General features: G+C 32.3%; 2 protein-coding genes across 3 annotated transcripts; one reads left to right on the top strand and one right to left on the bottom strand.

Moving 5' to 3' along the window:
• The first annotated feature begins 863 nt into the window (after window positions 1–863).
• LOC134686099 (baculoviral IAP repeat-containing protein 3-like) lies at window positions 864–1,927 on the top strand. The gene is made up of 2 exons (XM_063545777.1): window positions 864–1,207; window positions 1,654–1,927. Exons 1-2 carry the CDS (start codon window positions 883–885, stop codon window positions 1,854–1,856), a joined length of 528 nt encoding a protein of 175 aa, XP_063401847.1. The 5' UTR covers window positions 864–882; the 3' UTR covers window positions 1,857–1,927.
• Window positions 1,928–4,616: 2,689 nt separating this feature from the next.
• Window positions 4,617–15,954, bottom strand: LOC134687081 (dopamine beta-hydroxylase-like). 2 transcript variants are annotated; one of them, XM_063547058.1, is made up of 10 exons: window positions 15,749–15,878; window positions 15,362–15,395; window positions 14,364–14,574; window positions 12,757–12,892; window positions 11,815–11,916; window positions 10,955–11,134; window positions 10,124–10,287; window positions 9,169–9,412; window positions 7,659–7,755; window positions 4,619–5,856 (listed from the first exon to the last, which is right to left on the bottom strand). In XM_063547058.1, the coding sequence occupies exons 2-10, from the start codon at window positions 15,379–15,381 to the stop codon at window positions 5,520–5,522; spliced, it is 1,491 nt and encodes a 496-aa protein (XP_063403128.1). In that variant the 5' UTR covers window positions 15,382–15,395; window positions 15,749–15,878; the 3' UTR covers window positions 4,619–5,519. The 2 variants fall into 2 exon arrangements, with proteins under 2 accessions (XP_063403127.1, XP_063403128.1); XM_063547057.1 differs by lacking the exon at window positions 15,362–15,395 and having other exon boundaries at window positions 4,617–5,856; window positions 15,749–15,954.
• Between the last annotated feature and the right edge of the window lie 489 nt (window positions 15,955–16,443).

Raw genomic sequence — 16,443 nt, 5'->3', positions numbered from 1 at the left:
ACTAAAGCGTAGGTTTCTATAAAAACAAGGAATACAAGGAATGCACAAAATGCCAATTATATAACATGTTGCAACGATTTTTCTTACTATTTAATCTATGTTTAACCAAGAAATAGTTATAAGAAAATTTAGATTTTTCTCAATCTGCTAGCAAAGTAAATGCCTGTCAAGTTGAAAGGCGATTTGAACGGGAAAGCATTATTTGGTGCTATCTTATTATACACTATCAATTGACTTTAAATATATTTTCTTTTTTATAAGTCATTATTGCCACAACTCTGTGTTCGTAGTCACATTCAGTTATTAACATACTGCTAAGAGGAGAGGATGCCAATCATTAAATGGCCGTCAGAGGTAACAAACTAATCTTACAGAGTTGTTTCCTCTTTGCCAATAACATGAATAAGTGTTCATTTAAAATTCTAGAAGATAATGCTGATTGCTGCTGGTACTTACACTGATAATATAGTATACTTATTTTATATTTGTAGACATAACACAATCTACACGAAATCCACTCGAGCATGCCGCTGCACAATATGTTTTATCAGAAAAGATATTTGATGACGTGGAACTCGTCAAACTTTGCGTGATATCGCTTATAGGAACAATAGGTATTTGATATGATATATGGAATTATTGAATATTATTTTAAGTATTAATCAGATTTTTTTTAGATTTTTCTACTGGCATTCTACTGTAAACACACTGCAAACGAAAAAAGGAAATAAAAAATAAGTAACAATTAGCACACAGATAAAACATGTAAAAAGTAAGAAAATAGTAATATTTCTAAGTTTTTAATGTTTATTTATTTATTTTAATTAATGATTATAAATTGTTTCTATCTCGAAACATAAACACTTGAATAGAGGAAATGCGATGAAATGGTATAGATTGAGAAGATTTAGGAATTCAAAATTATTTCCACAACATTATGCGTTTACAAAAACGTTTAGTGGTGATTATATTCTAGGTTGGAATTATATAACGCCTGATCATCTTGTCGACTCCATTCTTGAGATGAGTGCAGTAGAGGAAGCTACTCCAATCGACAATAAAGCGGCCAATAGTCAATCCCATGGACATAAACCTTGCATGGATTGTCCTGTTGAAAATGGAAATCAAACATTACGTGGAACAGAGATCAAATTATCCACATCAGAGTCGATTACAGCAGTTGTTGAAATTGACAAGACAAAGAAAGGTATGAATCAAACATTTAAAAAATTATGAATATCATTATTATTAATTTCTGATTTATGTGCAGTTGTTAATTAATTGAAATTAAACTCCGAGGAAAATTTAAAAAGAATATTCCATAATCAAATGGCTATGATGTATGAACAAAACAAACAGACAAAATAAGTAAAAATGTTAAAAAGGGGTACAAAACTCAACATTGTCAAAATCTTAATCACTTTAAAAACAGACAAATATGTAAACAATCATCGGCACAATAACACAACGACCGGGTGTACAATTATTAGAACAATCACACAATGACGGGATATATAAGTACACATCATATGAAAAAAACACACAAAAAAGGCATAATGACATGGCATGTAAGCAAAATTTCGCTATGCAAGCTTTAAATCCAAATTTAGATGTAACATCGTAATTTAATATGGATATTTTTTTCTGTTTAAGCTGAGGATGATCCCGAAGAACTACAAAAAGAGATAGAAAAAATGAAAGATCTTTATACCTGCAAAATATGTTTAGACGAAAAAGTAGGTGTAACATTCCTCCCGTGTGGTCATTTGGTGACTTGCGCACAGTGCTCACCAAAATTAAGAAGGTGTCCTCTTTGTAGAACATTCATCCGGAGTACAATTCAAACGAAAATATAGCATCTTAATGCTTATGTTTATACCGAATATCTCTACTACATTAAAAGCCATTACCACAAATTGTATTTCCTAATTTGTATGATGATACATGTTGTGATATGCACTGAACTGTGCGAAGAATGTGCCCATGTTGCCTGTCCGGGAAGTATTATCAGCATAATATTTTCTATCGCTCGCATTTCATTCTGTAACAGAAATGAACTCATCAAACAATAATAAAAATTATAACGCTTTACAAGACACTTTTTTGTCAATTTTACATAGCCGTCCGCTATGAATGACGAAAATTAATAGTGTTTAACTCCAATTTAGAATGATTCAAAAACATACCTTTCACAAAACATTGTTATTTATAAAAGCGTGAGGTATGGCCAACCCCCTCAAAAACCATGGTAAAGCCACTACTTTTTCTTAACATGTCCTGTACCAAGTCAGGCAAATGGCATTGTTTATCTTATAGTTCGTTTCTGTATGTTGCATTTTCGTTTGTTTTTAGTTGCACTTTAGTGTTTCTTTTGTTTCGTTGTTTTCCTCTAGTTGTTGTGTTTCTCTTGGGTTTTGCAACACAGATTTGTTTTCTCTCAATCAATTAATGACATTCGAACAGCGGTATATAGTTATAAAAGGTACCAGAATTATAATTTAGTACACCAGACGCGCGTTTCGTCTACATAAGACTCATTAGTGACGATGATATCAAAATATTTATAAAGCCAAACAAGTACAAAATTGAAGAGCATTGAGGATCCAACTTTCCAAAAATTTGTACCCATACAGCTAATGTTATCTATGCCTGGGATAAGGATATCCTTAGTTTTGTAAACAGGAAATTTATAAAAAAAAAATGACCACATTATTTATATTCATGTCAACACCGAAGTATTTTTTTTTCTATACAGTATACAACTGTTGTTTTTATTTTTGTCACATTGATGTTTGAATTAAATATGAAATCGACTGGAGAAACTTCCAACTTGAAATGAATATGTCAATGTCATGTATACATATGGGGACACATAAGTTATTGGTGTTTTGTTGTCGTCAATTACGCCTTTAATAGTGTATAAGAAAATAAACTCAGATGACTGTAGCGGATCAGGAGAATATATATCAAAATAATTTTATAACGTATTCATATATTAATGATAAATTACATAAGGAAATGTACTAGTGGTGCGTCTTATGGAAGATTAATGTTAAGATTTTCCTAAAGCCAACTAAGTAAGCTGTTTTAATTATGGGAATTAGGATATAGTAACCAATTTTGATATTGTTCTTTGTTTCAAGCAATGATAGGTTTTTTAAATATTTTTTTTATCTGCATGGTCTTAGCTTAGTTTATATTATTTGTAAGTCGGTTGCAGCATCAAACTGTGAACTAAAAGTGGAAAAATTAATTTCCTTTTTCTTGTGGAACATGGCTCAGTTGGACTTTCAAACAGCTTTGATAAAACCGAGCAAAAAAAGACAAACATTTCAAATGCAACAAGAAATATACAAAAGAAATAAATCCGCAAAACACAGGTTTACCAATATATATAGATAATTGTGGCGTCTCCGTTTTATGGTTTGCTCCTTACACATAAACTGCTTTAACAAAATTATGAAGAAGAAGAATAAAAAAGACACGTCATTTTAAGTTTTATGGTCACCATCACAGAGTTGGTTTACCGGTACCACGTGTCGGTGTCGTAGCTTACTAGCGAAATGTTTCGCAGTCTTAGATCTTTATGTTCTAGTATAGTCACTCGATCTGTACTTCTTGCCATTTTTTTTCCAATTATGACATTCTGTCTGAGTGTTAAATCGCATGAATACAAAAGATGATGCCGAAATTATTCAGAAATATATTATTTTAATTTATTAAATAATAAACTCATCTGTATATAATCAAGGAAACCAATGCCGAAAGAAACGCCTAAGCGACAAGAATAGTCTTAAGAAACCGAAGAAGCATATACTGTTGACGCATTCGGTTTCTTTAAGATTATTTTTGTCGTTTAGGTGTTTCTTTCGACATTGGTTTCCTTGATTATATATAAATGAGTTTTTTATTTGATAAATTAAAATAATATATTTCTGAATAAGTATGTATAATTACTACATGAATTTAGTCAGAAAAGATAAATCATAGCTGTACATATATCTATACAAACTGTGTTTTTGTTGGATATATTTCTATTTGAACCATCTGATGAGTACTGATTTTAATAGTTCGTGCATATGCTGTATTGTTATAACACTGTCCTTGGTTAGGGCGAGGGTTGGGATCCCGTTCACATGTTCAATTATGAATGTATGTGCCTGTCCCAAACAAACCACTGAATTGTATGCTCCTGACTTGGGACAGGCACATACATTGACTATATTCAAGTAGTAGTTATACATACTTATTCATAAATATATTATTTTAATTTATCAAATAATAAACTCATTTATATATAATCAAGGAAACCAATGCCAATTAATCAACAATCTAAATAATTTCTTCCTGAAAGCTTATGATAACGTCGGAATAGATGATATACTAGTAGTACTAAATAAATGCTGATTTATCAATTGATCGTACAGAAGTATTACTGCTAAACAAATCGAAAGAAAAATAACATATTCCTTTAGTTTACATATTAACTAAATATAACCCATAAATAAATAAGAAAAAAACGTATCACTAAATACTGTCATTTATTACAGTCTTACAAAGACTGTGTACAAATATTCAATGCTGCACAAAGTGTTGCAGAAATGCTTAGTAGATCAATGTTAAACTCTTTAACATAAAATTGAAAGTTAAACTCCTGATGATGGCGTATCTGGCATAATAACTAAATCTATTGATGAAGAATTGAAACATAAATATAGCAATATATACATTTTCATATCAAATAATATTATGATCTTAATGCCTCTTAAGATGACCATCCCAAGATTTTCTTTCTGCCAAAACACTAAAATAGTGTCGGTTCATGTATATATATATCAGTCAATATATTATGCGTGCACTGGTTGCATGGGTGTTTTATAACAAAAAAATATGTCCGTATGTATAAGAATTCCCTGTATAGCAACTAAAGATGGTAATACATTTTGTAATCATGAAGAAACTGATAACTCGTTACTTAGACTATTTACGACGTCCTCACATTAAATCCGTTGGATGTGTACTTATTGCTATTTTAGCCTACTATAGTAATTAATTGTAATTGGCGTTGAACTAGTTCAGTAACGGCGAGTTCTCTTATTTCGATGCTTCGTGTCTATTGTTTGACATTATATTGTTTTGTCTGCCTCCTACCGATCTTAAGTTGGACAAATTGATTTTTAAAGTTTGTTAATATGATGTGCTGCTACATCACTGTCGCATCAACAAACAACAACCATTGAATTACAGGCGGGGTTTAGCATGTTAGCGGGTTCCAAACCTCCCACTAACCTGGGAAAGTGTTGTTACGGTACAACATAAGAACGAACTATGCAAATCATTTGAACAAGAATAAACTCATCTGATGGATTCAAACAAAAATAAATCTAACAAAAATCCGGACTGGACGTGGCTGGGTACTTGTACGTGGCCAACATCAAATAGACACTAATTAGTACAGATCTTAGAGTAGTCTTAGCTACTGACAGCTAGTTCAAAGTCAATAACTTCTAATTAAATAATCATGGATCTAAGACTGAATTAATAAGTTTCTTATTCGTGTACTGATTCAGTAAAGAATTCATTGCAGCCTTTATCCCAATTTTTAAAAGCAGGTTTTTCTTCACATTTCCCCACAAATTCTCTACATCACGAATAAGACAATGAGGAAATTTAAGCCATTGGTAACACATGAAATTAGAATGTACATTCTCAATAGGGTAAAAGGTTAAAAAGGCAAAACACATTTCGTGCTCCGTTCCCTCTCCAAACGATGTTGTTTCGTTCCTAGAAGTTGTGTCATAAGTACAGGTAACTCGCAAGTCATCGCCAGGTTGTATTTCTATTGGTGAATTGTGTCTGAAATAAAACAAAAGATAACCGTTGAAAGCATTATTATTAAGAGTTTTAAGAGTATTTATTCGTATTTATCTAGTTTTTATTTTTCAAATGTGTGAGACTGTTATGAATTTCATTTATGTACTATCACATTTTGTTTCGGATAAAGATACATGCAGTTATGCGTATTAAACCGTGAATTTCCGAATTTTTAGTTTTAATTACTACTGTGTTCATCTACGACCGAAAACATCTGCCCAGTAAAGTCAGAGTTTTTGTAATGATTATTGAATTATCAATTCTACATTGGCTCGACGTATAGGGAATGGTTGAGATCTCACAAAACATGTCTAACCCCAGTGCATTTTGCCTTCAATTTGAAATGTTTATATGTTGTTTTTTTATAAATTTGAATTAGTGGGCAACTACAGCCCACATCCGGGTGCAGGACTTTCTTACTACGTTGAAGACCCATTGGTGGCCTTCGATTTTTATCCACTCTCTTTGATAAATTCCCCTTTTCTTTTCTTAATTTTATCTGCAAGGGAGAATTGACTTTACATGGGCTTAGATATTTTGTTTGATCACATTGCTTACCGTTACTACGTTTAAACACACTAAATTAGTTTTCAAAATAGGCTCTCAAAGCTTTTTGAGTGGTAAAAAAAAATCAAAATTGGGCATCGATTGACTAAAACGAACTTGGTGCATTTTCTTTTCTTAAATTTGATAAATACTTCACAAATCAAAAAGGTATGGAGACATCGTCAACTGTTGATATTGTCGATACATATTTTTTTTATTTCAAATTCATGTGATAAAATATTCGTGATATGCGTTTAGTTGTCTCTGTTTAATTCAGAACTCGAGACCGCACGTCTGTCGTCAATTTCATGGATGGCGACGACAGCAGGAACGATAACTCGTGGCGTAACGACATTCGGTATCTTGTAACTTTAAGACTAGATCGATGTTGACGTGCACGTGCGAACATACTGGTGTTTTACTTCATTCCTCAAAAATTAAAACATGATGATGGAAGTTTTTTACGATCTTGACTGGCTTTACAGCCCTCTCACGGCATGTTTTATTAAAATTAAAACATAAAATTCAACAATGGTTTAGAAAATTAAAGAATAACGTGCCAAGTTAACAAAACCGGTATCAAACATTTATTTCTGAAGACTGTTATTGCATATTTAACAACCAATATTGTCCCAGGTTAGGGGAGGGTTCGGAATGCGCTAACATTTTTAAACCCGCCACGATCTGTAATTATGCGCCTGTCAGGAGCCTGTAATTCCGTGGTTGACGTTTGTTTATGTGTTACATTTTTGTTTTTTGTTCATTTTTTGGTCATAAATAAGGCCGTAAGTTTTCTCGTTTAAATTGTTTTATATTGTCATTTCGGGGCCTTTTATAAAATGTAGCTGTATATCCGGTATGGGGTTTGCTCATTGTTGATGGCTGTACGGTGACCTATAGTTTGATTATGTTTGTGTCATTTTGGTTGCTTGTGGAGAGTTGTCTCATTGGGAATCATACCACATCTTCTTTTTTATATTAACTTAATTGTGCCTACGGTAGCTTCATTTTCTATTTATAAAGTAAAACGTAAATAGATATAGGAAGATGTGGAGTGAGTGCCAATGAGACAACTATCCATCCAAATAACAACTTATAAAAGTAAACCATTATAGGTCAATGTACGACATTCAACACGGAGCCTTGGCTCACACCGAACAAAAAGCCCCAAAGTTACTGTGTAAAACCATTCAAACGAGAAAACCAACGGTCAAATATGGATTGAAAATAATACTTACTTTTTTATGTGTTGTCTGTGGAATGAAAAATGATCTTGATCTGAGATTATATTAATTAATGACCCATTACGATATAGTTCTACTCTTTGTTTTCGACCTGTGAATGTAGAACATGATTATAATGTGTATGCTATCAATAAACCAATTGTAAACAATATTATTAAAATATATTTGCGTTTGTCTTACAGCCGATTGTAATGAGTGTGAAGGTAAATCATGTAAAGTTATATCTCTAGTTAGCTTGCTTGCTGGCTGAACCGAGAAGTCATTGTTTAATTTAGATTACTAGGTTAACTACCTTCCTTTAAGAGTAAACATGTCCGACAGATAATCAATCTATCTGTCTGTATGATTAGTCTTCTTCGAAAGGAGGGTTATATACCTTACCGAATATTATGACTTCACAGTTCAGGTAGCAAACAAGGTAACCAAATATATTAGTTTTACCTACACACTCCATGCAATCGGCTGTAAATTATCGTCTATATAGGTTTTTAACTAAAGTGTATCTTCCTTGAAAATTCTGTTGAATTTGAAGAGTCAAGAAGGCCTACTGCCAGGCAAAATGCCGACCCCTATTATGCATGCTCAGATGATTTATTATTAATTTGTTCTCGTCCTGTATATATGCATGGACTCAGTCATGATATGCCCTGAACGTTAGAAAAAGCCAACCAGCAATCAATCTTTGCTAGTGTGTTGATGTAACTATGACACTATGCAATCAAGCGACATTTTCTTCAAATGTTAATATTAATGGATTAAAAAAAACGAATGCGAGAAAACTCGGCCCGGAGACAGATCGAACCTAGAACAATCAGACTGAACAATAAGACAACTCGAACTGTATATAAGGACAGCACAGACAAAGTATAAATGAAGCATTTAAACTAATATAATTGACAACAATAATTAAGTGTTATCTTTTGAATCGCACCCAAACAATAAATAAACTCATCATAGGATTATATTTTGTATTTACGCTAGACGCGAGTTTCGTCCACAAAAGACTCGCCAATGACGCTCGAATCCAAAAAAAGTTCAAAAGGCCGAATAAAGTACGAAGTTGAATAGATTGAGGACCAAAATTCCTAAAAGTTTTGACAAATTCACCCTTCCTGAGATAAAAAAAAGCCTTAGTATTTCAAAAATTAAAAAACGACTTGATAACCATGATCTTATTATCATTTTCTTTCTTGTTAGATAAAGACTATCGTAATGTCAAAAGTATTCAAATAAGAAAACGCATATAAATCCTCAAAAATACTTCAAGAAATGTAATTAAATAAATATTCTATATAGAAAATAGTTTCAAACCATGTTTATCTGCCCACTCTTTGGTCTCGAGCTAATTATATAACATGACGACCCGGAAACAATTAGTTTTGTCTTGCACACTTGAGGCGTGTGTCTTGCCTGTAAACTGTTTTCTCTAATAGACCAAATTATTAAATTTCATGTTGAAAGAATTCTTAGGTATTCGAATTTAAAACAGTATTTTATTACTCACCTAAAGTATGCATGTGGTTGGCTGAAGAATGGATGTATATAGGTCCTTTAAATTCACGTTTCGTGCATCGTCCGGTACAGTTCCCTTCAACTTTGACCTCAGATTGTCCAGGACCCAAATGAAACATAGACTGACCGACAGTTAAAACGGCAGCATTATATAATCGCAGTGCTGGAGTGTAATACAAGGTCATCCCTGAACTGTCTGTTTGTACTATATCATTTTCAGAGTTTTGCCAGTGAATCTGGAAAAAAATACTTTTATGTAAATACAGCTACTACAACAATCATATAACAAAATAAGTGGAGCTGAATCATTTTTAAATAAATCCAGTCTTGGTGCGGTTTCGCCACAATGGCTCACCGAAGATTTTCACGGTATACATTGTATAGAAATCCATTGATCAAACAAGATTTCATGCTATAGTTGTTGGAAAAAACTTTTATTTAGCAAGAAACTAGAATACGATTAAAACTTGTTACGGACTATAGAAACACTTATCTCTAATTAAAAAAAAAAAGTATGCATTAGATAACAATATAGTATCTAGTATGTGCATTTTGCTTATTTGAGCATAGTCTAAGTCGTTTGGGTTGTTATTCTATATTGCTACATATGTTTCCAAACAGTGTCTTTTTTTGCGCATGTCCCATGTCAGAAGCCTCTGGCCTATGTTAGTCTTGTATTATTTTAATTTTAGTTTCTTGTGTACGATTTGGAGATTAGTATGGCGTTCGATATCACTGACTAGTATATATTTGTTGTGGTGCCAGCTGAAGGATGACTCCGGGTGCGGGAATTTTTCGCTACATTGAAGACCTGTTGGTGACCTTCTGTTGTTGTCTGCTCTATGGTCGGGTGTTTGTCTCTTTGACACATTCTCCATTTAATTTCCATTCTCAATTGAATCTTAAAATAATAATTGACATTTAACATGTTAAACTAAATAGCTGACCTGTAACATAAACCGTGTAAAGCCGTGATTACCAATTGGGATACCAAACTGATCAGGAAAACATTCACCATTGACACCAATACCCCAGAATGTCACTAAGCGACAATAAGAAGGTCCTTCAGTAGAATCACAAGTACGTGCCTCGTTCACTCTTGGCTGATTCTCTGTAAGTAAAATCATTGTGTGAATAATTGAACTCAATTTAAAATGAGTATTAAGAAAGTTCGATTCTCAGTTTAAAATAACAAGCTTTTCATAACACTAGTATATATTGATAGGGGATCAATAAAGGGACCAAAAAGAGCAAAAATAAAATATAATAGGTCAATGTATACTTATCAAAGGTACCAGGATTATAATTTAGTACGCCAGACTCGCGATTCGTCTGCATAAGACTCATCAGTGACGCCCATATCAATTTGCCTTTTTTTCGAGATATAAGCCATTGATTTTTTTGCGGGAAAATTTTCTCTCTTGATTTTTCATAGCTTAATCATTGATTTAATTTCTGAAAAAACTTTTTAGTTAATTGGCAAAGTATGTTTAGGCATTCAAATGGATAAACCAGCGGATTTCGAAAATCTGACAAACATTCGAAAACTGGACAAGCGAACATCCTTAACGATCAAGATACAATTTTATAAATCCATATATATGCATAAACATTAAATTTGAATAATTACTACTAACCGAAATAACCGTATTTGAATATTTTAAATTATGGACTCGACTGATGCAAAGGCAGTTTGACTGGGTACGCGGCTCGTCAATTATTGTTTATTATAGCATTGAGATATTTCTTTATGCAAGGTGTAAATAAATAGTACAGACCTACAGCATCGCATCCAAAGAGTAGAATATGATGAACAACACGTCTGTTATCAACGTGAGGCTTAACTGCAATCACGTGATAATCTCCATCCAATGGTACATGTAGGTGTGTACATACGTATCTACTGCCTTTGTGTTGCACTTTAGTTTTTGGAATTTTCAATGTCAACTCTTTAACATCTGAAACAAAACATGTGAAATCTGATATACTAATGGGTAGATATTGTAAATGAAACTTCAAACACTCAAATGCCATTGACACTGTTTCTATGTTTATCAAGGGTCTCGGGATGGTTGGTCCACCGATTCTGTATTCTGTTTAATGATGTACTTTTAAGTGAGGTTTGAGAATTTGTGTCAGATATCAAATATCTTGAATAGGAGCCAATAACTTAGCTATCACTATCTTAGCTTATTTCGTTTCTTAACTGATGCTTTTTCGATTCTAGATTTTTCAATTTTCACCTAGAAAATACATCCTAAAGTTTGTAATCCCTTTTGTTTATACTTAATATTTTGTTGTCCATTTTTCTCAATTCCTTTATTTATGTATCCAATTATATTTTATACCATAATTTTTTTTATTTTGTCTATTCTAAATTTTTTGGTCCATTTTTCATTAGTATTTGTCCAATATTTTTTATTTTGTAAATCCCATCCAAGCCCTCATTATTGGTTAAATTCTTGAACATTGAATTTCTTTAAAAAAAGGTATTATTTATTAAAATAACAGTTTTGTAACCATTGTTTGAGGAAAAGAATTGAAAAAAAAGCGAAAAAAAGAGCGAAATAAATATCTTAGTACCTACATTTAATGTACTTTTACTTAACATGTTTAAATCATTTTTTTCCATACTAACCAGGATCTTCTTGAATTGCAGGACAATGAAAATTATTGTCATCACATTTCAACCATTTATTCTTTTTTCTACAGTTTTCGCTATCTGTTGGTTCACAAATTCCTTAAATGACAAACATAATCAATGCACACATTATACAGAAATACACAACTGTCTTGAATAGATCAAATTACAATTTTGTGAGACAAGTTTGGAACATGAACTTTATGATATATTGCACATACATGTAAGCTATATTATTCACCAGATAAACCACTAACTTTTCCCATTACATTACATTAGCTTTGAAATATTCTGATATAGTATTATTTTCAGGTAGCAGATTCACGAATGGGCGATCTCTCTGATTTTTGTATACTGTAAACCAACTTTTTTTCGCGGATACTTTATTTCGTGGCTATTTTATTTCGCATTGAGACCTTTCTAGTCCGTTTCGGCGATTTAAATTCGCAATTTTCAAGATACCTTAATTGATGTTGTTTGATAAGAAAAGTCCAGGGTTTCTTTTTTTTTGCGACGATTGAAACTATCGTTATTTTCTACTCGCGAAGGTCACGAAAATAAATCGCTCTCAAAAATTAGGTTGGTCTACAGTACATATGCTACTAGGATACAGTTCACACATGTAAGACCATTATTGTTTAGCACGTGTGTGATGGGTCTAAGAACCTTTGCATTTCAACGATGTAGATGTAGATGTAGATGTAGATGTAGATGTAGATGTAGATGTAGATGTAGAATGATATAGATGTAGATGTCGATTTAGATGTAGAGGTAGATGTCGATTTAGATAAAGATGTAGATGTATATGTCGATTTAGATGTAGATGAAGAGGTAGAGGTAGAGGTAGGTTAGATGTAGAGGTACATGTAGATGAAGATGTAGATGTAGATTTAGATATATATGTTTATATTTTAATTGAGTGACAGTGTATGACCCTACCTGGGTGGGTGATTGTAGAATTCGTGAACAACTGACTGGTATTCTCAGTCCACATACAGTCAGGATCTCCAAGTTCTTGTCCATTGGTGCGACCATCCCCATCCGAATCAGCTTCACATATAGATTTAGTCCAGATCTAAAATTATCAGAATAACAGGACTGTAATTAATTTACTAACGTAGATGTGTTATCATTATCAATAAAAAGGGGAGGTTTTGACTATTAAACCGGAAAAAGAAAAAAAAGTATATCGATTCACATAATGTATATTAATTACAAATACAAGCAGTGGTAAATAAACTCTACGTAGATTATCAAGATTAAGTTTGGTATTTACCCCAGACGCGCGTTTCGTCTACAAAAGACTCATCAGTGACGCTCGAATGAAAAAAAGTTAAAAAGTTGAAGCATGTGAAGAGAATCAATTAATTAAGGTATCATTTCAATGACAGAAAAAAATACTAGTAAGATTTCATTTTAAATTCATTTTTTATGAAACATCTTCTGAAACTATTACTGCATTTGGAAATTGAAATTACGACACTTTTCAACTTTTGTTATGGAAAGCCTCATCTGTCATATATTAGGGATTTACAAAACGTTATGTTGGAGCTTGACGTATAATTCACCGAACGTGCTAGAAACAATGTCACAAAACAGTATACAGATTCATTTAAAGGCTCATTTTCGGTTTTGATCTGTACACTAATTTCAACTGCTGAATGATTACGAATATATACGAATGCGAAGGAGAATATACAAAAATGTAAATACTAAATAAATACCAATATATAAAAAGGTACACACAAAAACGAATGTACGAATACGAATATAGCACTTATTAGTTATTATGGTAAATTTCAGATACATTACATGAACAATAAATTCTTATCATTAAGAATTGAACGGTGGGCAGTCAGTGGGTGAATGCTTCTTACTACCTGGTTGGAAGATATAACGTACGAGACGTGAATAATCAAAGTTTATTGATTGTTTTAGACAATCAAAACCTAGTAAATGTCCTTCAATCCCGTAGAGTATTTGAATTGTCCTCTCTATTTTAGCTATTAAATTTTGCCAGGTCATTAATCATGCATATTCAGGATATTTAATTTGGTACACAGGTAACTTTTATCTATAAATAGCCGAATCTTCTGGAGTTTCGTAAACAACAATAACATGTTACCTCACGTGTGTGGTATAATGTGTTAATTGATGCACTTGGTTACTCTAGTAAATGGATTAATCTACAAAGCGAGAGCACTTTCCATTTTCATCAGCTAAGAGACGACTAGCCCTTTTTGAAAGGCTAGTACTTGTAAATAACAATCCTCCATACAAGAAATGTGTATGCATAGTTAGAGCTAATTTCCTAATGTATGTAAAGCAAGACTTTGGTAAGATTGCTTGCTTTGTTTGTATATTGTACAATCATTGTATGAAAAACATTCAATCAAATTTGAATATGAAATATACGATTTAACTTAAACTATGCCTCTATATATTGTTTAAAGATAAAAATCTTAATAACAAGATTTGAGTGAACATACGTACAGAGCAAGCAAGCTTTACTTTACAAACATTAGGGAATTAGCTCCTAATCTTACCTTTCCAGTGTTTACTTTGTTTTGATACAGATCAATTCCGAAAGGATTCAGAGCTCCTCCTCCTCCGGGTAATTCATGTCCGACACCATTCCAAAGTTTGTTTTGGTGGCAGGGGTGAGGGACTTTATCTCCATTTGGAATGAACGATTGGTATGACGGGTAGGAACAGCTGCCGTCAAACAAGGTCATTAAACATGCACAAATCACTATGCTGTCAAATTTAAAAAAGATCACTCTTGAAAATGTAATAAATTCAAACTGAAAATTATAATATTTTTAAAGAAAATACTTTGAAATTTTATTTTACCTTCTAATTCTAAAAGCGATGGATCTACTAGTACACAAGTGCGGATTCAGTGAGGGAGTTAATTGCTGATAATTTGGTTGATTTGGAGTACAATTTCTTGATTAATAATTTAATTTTCATTTAAAAACAGGCATATATGTTTTAACCCCAGCTTCATTTTTTATATACATTGTAGGTGCATGTACTTCAGTGGTTGTCGTTTGTTAATAGAAGGCTGTTTTTTTTCTCTCGGTTAAATCGTGTTACCGTTGTCATTTCATGGCCTTTTATTGCATTATGGCAGTATATATATATAATATTTATAGTTCATTGTTAAAGACCGTACTGTGACATATAGTTGTTAATTTATGTGTCATTTGGTCTCTTGAGGAGAGTAGTCTCATTGGCAATCATAGTACCACATCTATTGTTTTATATTTACAATTTGAAAATTCAATAGATCCGCTAATAATTCATACATAATTCAAATTACTATAAGGGAGCTACCATTTGATTTTTAGGGGGGGGGGGGGCTAGGATGAAAAATTTTGTCCTGCCTTTTTTTTTTAGCTGTAATCTCTGTCCTGCCTTTTTATTTTTCACTCTGTTCGGTCCTGCCTTTTTTTTTTTAGTTTATCCTGACTTTTTTTACCCCCCCCCCCCCCCCCAATAAAAATCAAATGGTAGCTCCCTAAACGGCTCAGTAACTTACTATTTTAATTCAGTCTTCATTTTCAAAATATTATCTGTAAGAAAAATAATGTGTAACTACTAAGCAGTTTTTAAGTTTTAGTCTCAGTTATTTTACATGTACATGTATATTTTTTAATTCATGATATTATTTGTACATTTACTTATGAATCCCTTTATTTTTTTTTACTGTCTGTAAAAGTAATATAATGGAATGTTTGAACCTTTCAAAGATTAATTATAATGAGTACTTTCCCCTTCAGATATTTTTTTTTACATTATAAGTAATTTTTTACATAATTAATGATTTTACACATTACAAATCAATCCCTGTTATTTGCAGCAGCAAAAAAACAAACTACATTGCTTGTGTGACAAATTGACAATAGTATACTAATGTAGTACTAACCCAACAACTTTTGTTTCTTTTCTCGCAATGTGTAAATTTCCCTTCAACTGAATGTAATTTCCTATAACTAAATGTCTGAATTTTCTGAATTCGTGAAGACATATTTTGTCACCTACATGTATGATAAAAAGGTATGTATTTGTCATCATTTCAACTTCCTGTTTCCGTGATGCCTTCGGCTGTTCCATTTTAAGATCGGAAACATGGTATATCCATACACGTATATTTGGTTATTACGCGATTAAAACATTAAAAGACGAAACCTGGGCCCTGTCAACGTATATTTGTTCAACCTAACAGAAGTTCCAATGGAAACTTTGTTATAAACTTTGTCATAATACCTGTTCCTGTTGGAAAAAATATTCTATACCATTTATTCCGTAAGGAACATTTACTATTATATTTATTTCAGTGGAAATAATAGTCCAGAATATTGTTTCCATTTGGAAATTATATTATGAAGGAACAGTTACTTCTATTCCGTGACAGCCCAAGGCAATGAATACGATTGAAGCAATACATAACATAGAATTGAGAAGTCACGAAAACATGGCTACCACAAAAATCGTCGAATTCGTATCAAACTAAGACCATTTGGAAAAATGTACGTTGAAAATATATGTGTGTTACCAAACTTAAAAGTTTGCCCAAATATCATTTGCTAAATTTCAAATAATTTTACTGTGATAAAATAT

This window comes from Mytilus trossulus, chromosome 10, assembly GCF_036588685.1.
Source record: "Mytilus trossulus isolate FHL-02 chromosome 10, PNRI_Mtr1.1.1.hap1, whole genome shotgun sequence".
Lineage (NCBI taxonomy): Eukaryota > Metazoa > Mollusca > Bivalvia > Mytilida > Mytilidae > Mytilus > Mytilus trossulus.
Note: the sequence above shows the minus strand (reverse complement) of the source record. Positions and strands in the feature narration are given on the sequence as shown.

Excerpts from the sequence above, each read along its gene's own strand:
- LOC134687081 (XM_063547057.1), bottom strand. The coding sequence starts at position 15,936 with ATGGAACAGCCGAAGGCATCACGGAAACAGGAAGTTGAAATGATGACA. Across the intron at positions 10,288-10,954 it reads CTTTGGATGCGATGCTGTAG|AGAATCAGCCAAGAGTGAAC; the intron begins GTCTGTACTATT and ends TTTTACTTACAG. Across the intron at positions 5,857-7,658 it reads CACAGACAACACATAAAAAA|ACACAATTCACCAATAGAAA; the intron begins GTAAGTATTATT and ends GTTTTATTTCAG.
- LOC134686099 (XM_063545777.1), top strand. The coding sequence starts at position 883 with ATGAAATGGTATAGATTGAGAAGATTTAGGAATTCAAAATTATTTCCA. Across the intron at positions 1,208-1,653 it reads AATTGACAAGACAAAGAAAG|CTGAGGATGATCCCGAAGAA; the intron begins GTATGAATCAAA and ends TTTCTGTTTAAG.